Here is a 13,698-nt window from a genome sequence, read left to right as displayed (position 1 = left end):
GGATAATAATAGATGGTGTTTCATTGAAATTCAGTCACTTCTTTAACAATAGAAACTTTGAAAAATTGTTTTCAAATTGAACAATATCATCATCATTCCCTTTCTGCACCTAATGGTACATAGGGCACTGCATTGGTACGCCAATTGCAGCGTATCTTGATCATTTTTTGTTACATGATGGTAAGATGATCAGTCTTACGTTTCAGGTACCAGTTCAGGGACTATGAAATATTATGGTATGAAAACACCCTTTCAAATAAATATTTCATATCAACCATGTCGGGAATCGAACCGAGACCTCTCGCATGGCAAACGCACTGACCATTACACCACGAGGCCGACAATATAGGCCTACCAATAGTCTTGTAAATACTATTAAATATTCTTTAAGAATTTGTGATATTATATTAGTTGATGTGCATTTTGATTTGTGAATTTAAATAAAGAAACATAAATACTGAACAAAGATATTTGTGTGCTCTTCGTGAATTCATGCTAAGCAATGAGTTACAAAGAAAAAAACAATATTATCAAAAAGAAAAAGAAAATTACCTCGATTTGATTAGGAATATCATCAGAAGACAGGGTTGAAATATTATTTCCACCAACAAATAGCCCAGTGATCTGGTTATATGTTTTGTCATTAGAAGACAACTGTGTCAGACTGTTGATCATATTATATTCGTAGTGCAATTCCGTATGGTGGAAATTCAGGTTACTTATATCTGGTAACGTCAGCGAATCCGTAGTACTTGAAGCCGAACAGTTGACAATCAAGGACAGATCAAATAATCGCACATCGCATTGGCAATTTTTGGGGCACAGAGGTGGGTTGTTGCTTTTCGGGTTGTCAAGAGGACAAAGTGTTTCTTGAGGGCTAAGGTCTGTGAGCAATCTTCCTTGTAGATTTGGAGGAGAAATACAGCGTGCATTTCCTGGATCCACATTTACGAGACTTCTAACTTGGGGGTCTAGCTTTCCTCTCAGGTAGAGAACAAAGTTAAATAGTACACAGTCGCAGTGGAACGGGTTGTTCTCAATATAGACCTTTACAAGGTGTGCAGGAGCAGATGCACCATGATATGCGTCTGGTTGAGGAGGGTCTTGACCCATGGCTATTCCTTGCGCCGTATTGAAATTAATTTCAGAAATATTGTTGTTCCGCAGATCCAGATGAATATCATTGTTCACTATATTTATATCTTCAAACTGTAAAAAAAAATACAAATATTAAAAAATTTTCGAGAGTATAAATCTTTTAAGACCTCTGTACCTTTAAAAAGTTTTATCAAGATTGACAAATATTTTAACAGAAATGGAGAACCTTTATCAGTAGAGAATAAAGAAGGTCTAGGCTTAGATGACATAAGACTTATTTTTTCTAACATTACTACCCTAATATCTATCTTGCTATGGTCAAAATCGAAAATTCAAAGGGCAAGGCAAAATGCAGAAATTTGATTTATTAATTGATTTTCAATTTACAATAATTATCCTGATTTTAAATTCACTAGGTTCCAGCTTCATGGGGAAGTTAGAACAATGTTAAATAAATGAATAAGATAAGGACCGTTTTATGCTCTTTAGTTCAAGTTATATCTTCATAATTTGATAATTCATACTAAAAAATATAAGGGGATTGGTTAAAAATATAAAAATTGAATGCCTTTTAAATAAATAAATGTCTCTACGATTGACTAAAATGCTCCCATTATCCACTAGTCGTAAATAACAACTGTGGGAGAAAATGGGAACCAAGTTGTAGTAGAACAGGGCTCGAACCGTGGATGTCCAATTAGTGACACTCCAATAGGGCCTGTTTACAGGGCCGGTTTCCAGTTGGATTGATGTACAGTAAAAGTTTAATTATCTAGATTAATGAGTGTCAGATGTTTTCCGGATAGTTGGATTAACCTTTTAATTGAGGAAATGATTTGAAAGAAAACACAAAATTTACTCTAAGACCACTTTTTTATTGCTTTCGAAATAATACAGCTAATTGGAATCCGATTAACAACTTACTCCGGCAAAGTTAATTGCTTTGATGAAGAATCTCGTTTACGAGCAGCGAGGTTTTAGCGAGGAATATTTGGCAATCCAAATGACAGGAGTTCGGATAAACGGAGTTCTACTGTATTAATGTCATTAATATTTATGAAAAATATTGACTTACCGATATTTTGAGCATTTTGTTATAGCTCAGATCCAAATATCTCAGACTTGTCATGCTAAGTTTCCAATCGGCGAATATTTCAGTAATGGCGTTGTGACTAAGGTTTAATGTTCGAATTTTATCTAGATTCTGGAAAGGGGATCTCAAGCCATAGTATATGTCATCGTCCTGCAGAGAAACCATTCCATTCTTTTCCATAAATGAAAGGTTGTTAAATGACAAATCAACTTTATTCAATTCTCTAGTTGAGAAAAACGTATCGTAAGCAACCTCTTGTAGCTTATTCTCCCGAATACTTAATTGTTCCAGTGATCTGAGATAGGCGAATATTTTCCTATAAAAAACATAAACATAGGTGAGTATTCATAAACGGGGTTATAATATTGAAGAAAAGTTTATAAACTATGAGATCTTCACAATAAAAACAAAATATTTTTCTAATATACTAGTTTGTTTTTCAGAAGTTTTCTTCTTAATAAAACATTATTAAAATAAAAGGGCATGTTTTCAATCATAAATAAAATGAACAGTGACATAAATGTTATTTACTGCTCTTAAATTAAAAAAATCTGATTTAAAAAAAATCAAAAGCGTAACATAAGCGTGAAAACTTAAGTTCTTTTTAGAGGGAAAATATTAAAGATCAAGGGAAAAACTGGTAAAATTGTAACACAAAGTTCTTATTTGAATTGAACTTACCCAGATAGTTTTTCCAATAGATTTTTATCGAGATTCAGAATTTTTAAATTCTCGAGAGATCGGAAGGCACCGTCTGGTATCTTTGTAATTAAATTATCACTTAAATTTAGTTCGACAAGTTCAACTTGATCTCTTAATAGATCGTTTGGAATCTCACTTAGCGCATTTCCTTTTAGCGATATGCTTTTAACACTAGTTGAGCCCCACAAAAGAGATTCCGGTAAGAAAGCAATTTTACATCTGTACAAGTTCACATCTGTTAATTTAGTTTGGTTACTAAGAAATCCCTTTGGCAGTGTTTGCAGGTTTTGTTTATTATCAAAAAGTTTGAGATATTCAAGTTTAGGGTTTTTTAAGAACAGATCTTCGGGCAGAGAGCTCAGGTTATTAGAATAGAGATTCAAAAGTCTCAGGTTGGGAAGATTATGGAAGACATCAGGAGGTAAAGTTTGTATTTTGTTGGTGCTAAGATCCAACTCTTCCAGGGATTCCAAACCATCGAACACATCACTATTCAAGTTTGTCAGACTATTCTGCCAAAGATTCAGCTGCTTTAGAACGGTGAGATGCTTAAAGAGACCTTGCGGAAGTTCCGGTAGATAATTGTGCCCAAGTTCTAGAAGATTCAGTTTTGAGATGTGTTTGAAGAGGTCCGGACGTAGATGTATCTTGTTAGAACGTAAATTTAGCCATGTGAGATTTTTCATGTCGATGAATAAGTCATCAGGTAAATCCGTTAAGCCGTTTGAAGAAAGAACAAGTCGTGTTACTCCTTCAAGTCCTTTGAAGTGATGTCTCTTCAACGTGTTGGAGAGATTTTGGCCATAGGTCTGAAACATTAGAGACCGCGGTTTGGAGACTCCGAGTCTTGTGACGATATCTGCCAGGGGTGTGCTAGGCAGAGGACAGCTGGTGAAACTGAAAGAGTCGACATCATTCTCCGAGTCAGGAATTATTGGCGTCGCTATCAAGGCGTAGTCATCTGATTTGACATTATCTAAGCACTGCAGCACAACATGTTTACCCGAGATGAACTTGACTATGAACGAAGATGGACCTGAAAACAAAAAAAGCTTGTTTTAAGTATTCTGATTTGATAAAAATATAAAAAGAGTACCACCCTCAGACAATATAAATAAATAATGGGTATAGCAAATACTACTTCATAAATACAGCAATACTAGACATATAAAAAAAATTTAAAGAGCATTTTTTTTCTTATCCGTCACACTAGCATAAAGTTTATTGAGTAGAGTTGTAAATAGAAATAGTTGAATATTTTATTTTTCATTTCATAAGTGCTTTTTTTTTGTTTAACTATATCGCGCACCTTTAGGACGAAAACGACTCAACTCAAAAAATTAACTTTTTGGGAAATGGTAAAAGAAAAATGTAAATTGTGACACCTTCGTATTCTTTCGCATTTTTTGAAGTAAGCACCAAATTTTGAATTAAAAATTATACTGAAGGCTTTTAGCTATGAATTTATGAAAAAAAAGCCTAATAAAAATAAATAATTATAAGTTTAAACAAGACATTTTTTTAATGAGTCATGATTTTTTTTTTTTTTTTTTTTTTTTTTTTTTTTTTTTAGATTGAAAAAAAAACAAACAAAAGAACTTTGATAAATAAGATGACATATTTTTTATTGGGTCAGATAAGGTCACCAAACACATGTTTTTATTTATTCACGAAATGACATAAACGTAAATAAGTCACTGAGATTATCGATAATTTAAATAATAAAATGACATTAACTTAAACAAGTCACTAAGATTATTGGCAAGTCGTTTGAATATATTTTTTAATAAAGTAAACATGCCATTTGTATCGGAATAAAATCTATTCAACCGGCTTTCGGTCACTATATGTTTATCTGCGTTGCGTCCTTCACACAGCAGTGTAAACACAACACTAATTGCGTCGCTTCCGTACTGACACGGAATCTAAATTCTCCGAGTAACAAAGAGACCGATGTAACGGTTTTGTCCTATTCCTACCCGAATGTTGCATTTTTTTCAATGCAGAAAGATGGATAGTGTTCATTAAAGTCGTTTTATGATCTTACCTCCTTTAAAGTTTTTTTTAGTCATGTCGATTTCGCCCTAAAGGTGCAATATAATGTATTTGTTGTCATTCATTATAACACCAAGTTTTTTTAATATGTGTACATCATTAAAAAAAAAAAAAAACGTTTCAAACGCTTGTGTTACATGTTCCTATTTATAAACAATAGTTATATTTTAATTTGTTGCGTATTTAAAGTATAATTTCACAATCGATTATTTCTTATAGTTACGCGTCTTATAGTTACACGTCGGCCTCCGTGGTATAGTGGTCAAGATGCTTGGCTCACACACGGAAGGTTCCGGGTTCAATTCCCGATGAGGAAACAAAAAATAATAATTTTGATATTTCTCAAGCCTGAGTATTCCGTGCTGTGATAAACCACTGTAATTGGGCCTCCTGGCCTGTTGTGGTGCAAAAAAAATACAAGCATGTAAGTAATGCTTTTTAGAGAATGTTCATGATTTTTTCTGTATCCGCATACTAGTGTATTGATTGCAACACATATTAAAAAAAATAAATTAACAGACTTTTAAACTATAATATGCAAATGGCTTATTCCTTAATTTCGGTTCCTTTTTGCAAAAACCCTCAGGGCGTTTATGTGAATTAAATAAAAAAGTGAAAAAGAGGCAGTATTTGTAATTATTATTGTATCACAGGCTGCACAGTAAAAAACAGCCCGTTAGCATCAAGCATTGCAAAAAAAAAAAACCATAACTACTCGTAAATAAAGACGGTTTTTATTAGACAGTAAGCCTTTACAAAATTTGCATTTATTGAATCATTATTTCAATCCAAAATTATTAAAAACTAATACCGAAGTGAAAATATTTTAGCACCTTCAGTAAAAATAATATAAATTAAAACGTTTTTGCTACTGTAAGGGGTTGTTTTTTAGATTCGACCAAAAAAATTGTAATAATCTACAATAGTAATGCATAATTTCAGTTGAATGTCGCACTGAATGGGCATTTCTTAATCAGAACGACCAAACGCCAGAGTAACTATAAATCAAAATGAATTTACAGAATGTGCCAGATAGAGGCTATTGAAATACATGTCCGCCATTTTTCGATCCTCGCCATAATTACGACGGACACTGAGGCTTATTCTGTGTATTTTAAGTAATTAAAATAAGGATTAAACTTAAAACAGCATGTACAAAAATTGGTAGAGAAATAATCCTCGTACGCGAGACCAAAAGCCTTAAAAGGATTGCGGTAGGTAAGAATTTTGACGAATAGGTATTAAAACATTGTCTTTCTGTCACTCTCTCGCAGATGCCTACCCGATACAGTGCGAAAAAGACAACTACTGCACAACGAACTGATTTTGGCCAACTGAAATGCACGAAATCGACGTTTCGCTGTCCCGTTTTTCGCATTTCAGAACCAAACCGAAATGTTCTATGTGGGTATCTTTTACGTTTTTCAAAACTATTTATCACTTTATTTTTATATCGTACGGCCGAAGACGGCAAATAAAACTAGGCGCTTTTTTGGGTTTTGGTTGGTCCTAGCTCTTATAAGAAACAATTTATCAAAATAGCAAAACGATAGAGGCACGCTAATTGTAAATATTTATCATCATCATTCCATGTCCACTCCCTAGTTGGAGCATGTGGTATCCACAAAGAGCCTCCACGCATCTCTATCGGCTGCCAGCTCCATTTCATCCTCTTAAGTCAGGATCTCGTCCCAAAGTTCTGACATAAACTGCCGACGAACAGTCAGCAGTGGACGTCCAGGACGTCAAGAACTTGATGCCTTGTAAAGTAGACAAGCGTGGTTAAGGCTCTCAGGAGGCATCCGCAGTATATGGCCCAGCCAACCGTATCGCCTTCGCTTGACGAAAGTTGTCGCCGGAGTTTGCTGCGTCCATCCTTTTATTATTTCATTCCGCACAAAGTCAAACCACCGCACACCCGAAATTCTTCTGAGAGACCTACTCTCAAAGCTCAGAATTTTTCTGTTTTGGGCCCTAGTGAGGTGCCACGATTTGCATCCGTAGAAGAGAATATGTGTTATGCAGGCGTTTTATAGAAGGCATTTGGTTTTCACTAAGAAAATATCCGATCTCCAGACAGCCTTCATACTGTTGAATGTGGCGCCTGCTACTCCTAACCGCACTCTTAGTTCTATTTGAAAGCTGCCGTTTTTCGTAACATACACTCTCAGGTATTTCATGATTTGCGATGACTCTGCGACCTAGAGTATGCCGACGATGCGGTTATAATTGACGAATCAGTCAAGGGTCTTCAGGTCACTGTAAATAAGCTAAATAGGTTTTTCGCATGCATGGGTTTAAACATCAATATTGCTAAACCCATGTACTGTATAATACTTCGTGATTCTGTCAAATATCTTTAACGTGCAAAAAATCATTGTTCTGGTGCCATTATCCGGGGAGAAAATACAGGACTGCGTTTGCACGAAGAGAAGTAAGACCGCGTTTTCTCGAGAGGAATGTTGACACCTATATTATTATTTCTTGCCCTCGATATAATATGATAAAAGATTAAATTTGTTAAAACTTAACGACAGAAGAAAAATTATAGACCTTTTAAATTTATTCTAAATTGTAAATTCAAAATGGGATTGCCCTGAACTGTTATCTCTCATCAACTTCAGGGTGCCTGGAAAAATGACGAAACAGGTGCCACCGTTTTGTGGCAACAATTCACGGACAGTGTATACTTGTAATTCCGTATTGAACAGACTTCATGAACTCGGCAATAGTTATTCCCACGTATCGGATATATATTTAGTGTAGGGTATTGTTCCTGTAGAACAAACCTTTTGAACTTTATCAAAGATGGTGAACGGTAATTATATTTATTTGCTTTTTCATAATATATACAATTTTTTGTTCACTTTGCCCAGCTATATGAAACAGTACTTTACGATTTTCTTGTTATATTACTTTAAAATATTTTATTATTTAACTTGATTTTTACATTTATTCTTAAATTGTATAAAATTCTACTAAATATTTTCTATAATTTTAAAGTTTAATTTTTGTTTATAAATCTGAGGTAAAAGGTTAGATATGTTTGTATTTTTTTAAATAATTGAACCAAATAAGTCAGTACTATTTTTTTTTTAAATGCAGATTTGCCGTATGTGTTAATAAAATAAAATAATCATGTTTTTTTCCAGAAGAATAAGATATAGATATTATTATTAGAAGATTATCATTAACGTGTTTTAAAATTAAAATTTCACTTATTTTCCCGCTACAAAATACATTTGAAAGCTTTTTAATTTTTCTCAAAACATTATATTTTCAAGGCGCATATTGATTTTGATTTGAGGAATAGGCCCTGCGGTAATCCCAGCAGAGAAGGCAGTTCGCCATTACCGTGCTGTTGTCTTTATTGACTGTTATTGTTTGGGACAGGAACAATGGCCGAGGGGGCGTTGGGGAGGGATTAGAGGCGGAGAGGGGATAAAGTCGGCCCTTTGTTTACAACTGGCCCTAGAATTTCTCGCACAAAATACCTCCGAAAGGAGCGCCTCACCATTCCAGAGACTAAACTAATTTTCAGAGCTGCAACAGGCAGATTACTCTTCAACTAATTTATTCATTATTTTCACGATCTGTATTCAAACAGCATATGAACTTGTTTTCATTCATTATTTTATTCGCGACTCCCGTGTACCACTCTTCCTTCTTTTCCCAACTTAGGTAAGTACTGAATGAGTATCAGCAGTTAACATTTAACGATGACATTGTTTCTTTTCACAAATAAACTTCTGACCAAACGAAGCATTTCTAAACTATCTCTGGCGAATCATTAGTTCTTATCTCTTGGAGCATATACATGTATATCTAAGACAGGAATTCCTTCCCAAAAATCAGTTATATACAAAACTCTATGCTCCTTCGCCGCCGTGGTGGGTTATTGAGGACGCTATCCTAGTATGTAGGATTGGGTTTTCATATTGCATGCGGTTAATAAAGTTGGTTGTTAGGTTAGGTTAGGTTTTGACTATGGTGCTAGATTTTGAATAGGTTGATACTAGGTTTTCGTCTTGAATAGGGCGGTGCTAGGAATAGAGCGAATTTATGAACAATGATTTTCTTTTGGGCTTAATAGGTTTGAATTATTTGGCCAGTGGAAGGGTGGTGACGGTTCTGGTTCTCCCGATCAGACATGTTTATTCCAGTTTACTAACAGGCGATTGAACTAACATACCCTATCGCAGTAAAAACTGGGAAAATTTGATTGAGGATGACAGACGAATTGACTGTATATACTTAGGTTGCTCTGACGGCGATGGGGGCATTGAAGTAAATAAAATAGGGCACGCACTCACGCTGCATTTTTACTCCTAACAACACCACTTAAGGCACACCGGAACTGCTCGACGTTGACACGATCGAAACTCAACAGAATCTTCGTGTCCCGTGTCGGCTTCGGTTCAGTTAGCTTTTTGCTCTCTCTCTCTCTAAGACTTTCAAATACCCAACAACAAATAATGTAAATCCATGTCACGGTTAATTCATTCAGTGCTGTATTAAATTTAATCATTATTTGTATAATTTTGTATTCATAATATTATCTTTTAAATCTCATAACAATGTCAGTGAATCTTTCATTCAATTTCACGCAACCTTACAACAAAACCACGATTAGTCAAACATAGTCATTCTAACTAAAGAGTTAACTATGTAAATTCAAAAAATGAAAAAAACGCAAACCTTTTGTACACAAATAATTTTTGAAAAAATAAATTACAGTTCATTACAGCTAAAAAAAATGTTTTTGCAATATGCGGATCTGAAAAGAGGCAACAAGACCTTTAAAACAGATCCGGGTAAGTGGGTGGGGCTTTAAATACCCAAAGCTTATTTATTTATCGCTATTGTTCCCACTTGCATATTTTCAACGCGGTCTGACTTTTCTTCTTACAGCTGGTCCACCACATACCGCACACCGCATCTGAGGACATAAGTCTCCTAAGCGGTGCTCACATACGTGTACCCAGAAAAATTGCAACTTTTCTTCATATAAACGTATTCTCGAATTTTATCCCTGGATTGTGGCACTAGAGCGATGATTTTTTTACACACTATTAGCGTGTCTATATCGCGAACGACCAGTTTTATCTGCCGTCTTCGGACGTAAGGCATACAAATATGATAAATAATTTTGGAAATTGCGTTTCATAAATTATACATTAAAAAAACTTTAGAATCGTTAAATTATGATTTCCTTAGAAATGAAATGAGATTACTTGAATTGTCTGATCGTAGAGTTATAGCTGATTTGTTATTCTTATTGAAAATAATGAAATCGATGATTGACAGCCCTGCTCTGCTTGAACTAATTCAAATTCGAATACCTGGTACGTGCACTAGAAGTAAGGAATGAATTTTTTTGCAACAATTCACGGACTAACTTCGAAATGCACTCTCCTATACCCGAGATACATAGGTATAGAAATGAATTAGAACAAATATTTGATCTTTTCCATACAAATTCTGTTCATGAATTAAAACGCATTCTCACTTGTTATTTTTTAGTAAAGTAATGGATTTATTTTAAAATATATTATTAAATTTAACTTTGTTTCCTGGAATACGTGATTTTTTATTTCCTTATTTTAACATGTAAGACATAATTCAAATTGTACATTGGTGGATTTATTGCCAAATGGTAACTTCTTCCAACCAACTGATGATGATGATTTCACTAAATAAAGATATTTTCTAGTTTTAGTTTTTTTTTCTCATTCATATTTTTTAGTTTATTTTATTGCCCAAAAAACTTGTATTTTTTTAAGTACTAATATGGATCAATTTTTTTTATTATTATTATCTAGTTATTCTCAACTTTACTGTGTTATATTTATATTTAGAACATAAGATTTTCTCATGGTTATTGTTATCTTTTATTTAGAAGTGGTATATATTTTTTTTTACTTTTTTGTTTTTTGTAATATATTTGCACTAATTTTTTAGTTTTTAATTGTTCTATTATTTCATACTATGTACTACATGATTGTTGTGCACTGTTGTGATTATTTCTGTAAATTTATATTTTTTGTAAAAGGGTTCTTTGGACCGTTGATGTAACGAATGATGAAACAAAAACGGTACCGACGCAAAAAAAAATTTCTGATACTCTTAAAAAAAAACAAATCAGTTCAGTTTTGGGGTTCGAAAAACGAGACAGCGAAACAGATTTTAGTGAGGAAAAATAAGTTTACGCGTAATTGTCTTTTTCGCACAGTTCGGGGAGGCATTTGAGAGACAGAAAATAATGTGCATATACTCATTTATCGAGATTCTCAGACACCGGTTACCCCCTTAACTAAAAATAAAATGTAGATGTAACAGAGATGCCCAACCATAATGTTCTCATTATTATGAGACACGGAGTTCTAACAGCGCCAGCGAACTGATTTTTCAACAAATGGTTAGAATTTTTTTAGCAGAGATACGATAATCTCATATAATATAATGCCCGGACCGTTGAAATGTTGTAAAAGGTTACCGACCTGCTTTCCTTCGTTTAATTTATCGCGGAGAGTCTGAGGGGTTAATGATAGCTGATAGATAGCCAATACAAGTTCTTTTATAAACTGTTATTTTTTACTATTTGTTATTAAATATTTGTATATAACCACCAACTGACTTTTTTATGTCTACCGGTTTCGAGACGTACCCGTCTCTTCGTCGGGACACCAGTTAAACCAACATGCAAAACTCACTATACACCTTCACCATGTTGGTTTAATTAGTGTCCAACATGGCGAAGGTGTATTGTGACAAAAAAGTCAATAGGTGATTATATATATAAAAATTTAATAACATTTAGTTAAATGTTCGAACACAAAGTTAATGCTTTAAATATTGAAAATATGTTAATTTTTTAATATTATAAGACCGAATTTAAAAAAAATATATATTTTGAAAATATTTTTTCATATTAAGTATATACATTATAAATATTGTGTTTCTGACTAGTAAAGTAGTATATTTTTGACTGTCTTAGATCAGGGTTACTTACCCTAATTAGACTGTCAAATAAATTTTACGTTAATATTATAATTTTGTGCGTATATAAAATGATAATCAAATATTGTAAATAATAAATACAAAGTAGAATGATTTAAACAAAATGAATATTATGTTTAAAACAACAGTAGATTACAAAACAATTCGGGTAAGTACTAAATTTCGCTAAGCCGACCCTGATGAAAGCTACGAAAGAGAAATTATGGTAGGACCTTCCTTTGAGTCCCAAGCACGTTCCGACCACGTTCCTAACCCGTTCATAGCACGTTTCTAGTTCTAGCATGGCACGGAGTAAAACCGCGACGTAAAAAGGAATGTACCACGCTCCCAAAACGGTCTAACTAAAAGGTAGGTCAGTACCCTTAGACGCCAAACTTCCTTTGAATCTAAAAACTATATTATGACCCTGCCTGCCCTGTAAATGCCTAGACTTCCATATTCCATTATTTAAGGTATTCTCCATCCCTCCATCCTTATGTATTTTAGTTGGTATCTAAAAATGCTGATTTTGCGGTTTCCTAGTTGTATGGAGTCCTATAAAATAAACACCAACTCGATAAATAAATATGTATACACCTCAGAGTCCTAATGCGCCAAAGCGCATTATTAATTTGAGGTATACGCACATAATTTTTTTTTTAAATAATAAATTATTATTTACTTCCACCAAGAGTTTTCACTAGCAGACTTGAATATTTCGACGGTCATTTTGCGAGGTTTACGGGGGAGAAAAAACAAAATCAGATACTGTAGAATTGGCAAAGATGTATGTGTCTATTGTATTTCAACTGACCCATAAATATACCTTTACTAAAATGATATTAGTTATCCTGGCTAGTCAGCGGTAATTTCATAATCGGTTTTTACGTAGACAAGGAACTATCTGTATTATAATATTTACAACAAATGTATTAAGTTAAAATCAATTTTCAGTATTTTTTGGTTTCTGAAGTTAAACAATTACCAACTCACTAATTTATTTCATTAAACTAGATTTATAATAGAATGAATACATTGGCGTTGTTAAAATATTATTAGTAAATTTACAGACCCTTTTATCAGTGAATCCGACCTAAAATAATTTATTTTAGTTAATTATGTAATTAAAATTAATATTGACGCTTGGATTAGATTAAGTTTGCGGTTTCCGTTTTAAATTATGTGTATTCATTATCCAAAGCACAATGTTTTAATACTAAACATTAACTCTCCCTCACAAAACCAGGAAGTCCTTGATCATTTAATATTATAAACTGTTTTAACTCTAATTTATTGAAGACTATACTTAGCATTAAGATAAGCCTGATTTTAATTAAAACGTATAATAAGTTAATAGTTTTCTAAAACATTTTTTGATTATTCGAGATCAAAATTTTTCGTTTTTTGTATATTATAGTATATAAATTATCAAGCAATATTTATGTATAAAAAAGACGTTAAGTATAAATTTAATAAATCGAACCAAGCGAATAACAATTTACCTCATATATAAATATATATTATCGTTCGGTTCTATATAAAAAAAACTGCTTTTTAATTTCAATCGTAAAATTTAAGGATGTGGATGTTTTTTGTTGTTGTTAAGATTTGGCCTATCATTTATAAGTATTTAATAAATATATTAAATGAAAGCTTTTTATTTAAAAAATACGTCAACAATATTTTGAGTTTGCCCAAATTTTTGTAGACAAGGACTGGATTCAATCCCTGGGGAGCTGATAACATTAACA

The 13,698-nt window shown here is 33.2% G+C and overlaps 1 protein-coding gene across 1 annotated transcript in view; it reads right to left on the bottom strand.

Annotated features, from left to right (window-relative positions):
- LOC148275740 (protein toll-like) overlaps positions 1-13,698 on the bottom strand; it is a 95,594-nt gene that overhangs the window by 2,424 nt on the left and 79,472 nt on the right. The window contains exons 3-5 of the mRNA XM_088235269.1: positions 2,873-3,929; positions 2,174-2,507; positions 553-1,209 (exon numbers count right to left, since the gene is read on the bottom strand). Coding sequence (XP_088091395.1) covers positions 553-1,209; positions 2,174-2,507; positions 2,873-3,929 — 2,048 coding nt within the window. The remainder of the gene's footprint in view (positions 1-552; positions 1,210-2,173; positions 2,508-2,872; positions 3,930-13,698) is intronic.

Source organism: Micrasema longulum, unplaced genomic scaffold, assembly GCF_059751315.1.
Source record: "Micrasema longulum isolate JH-2025_06_02 unplaced genomic scaffold, ASM5975131v1 h1tg001352l, whole genome shotgun sequence".
In the NCBI taxonomy this organism is placed as follows: domain Eukaryota; kingdom Metazoa; phylum Arthropoda; class Insecta; order Trichoptera; family Brachycentridae; genus Micrasema; species Micrasema longulum.
This window is presented reverse-complemented; position numbering and strand designations above follow the sequence as displayed.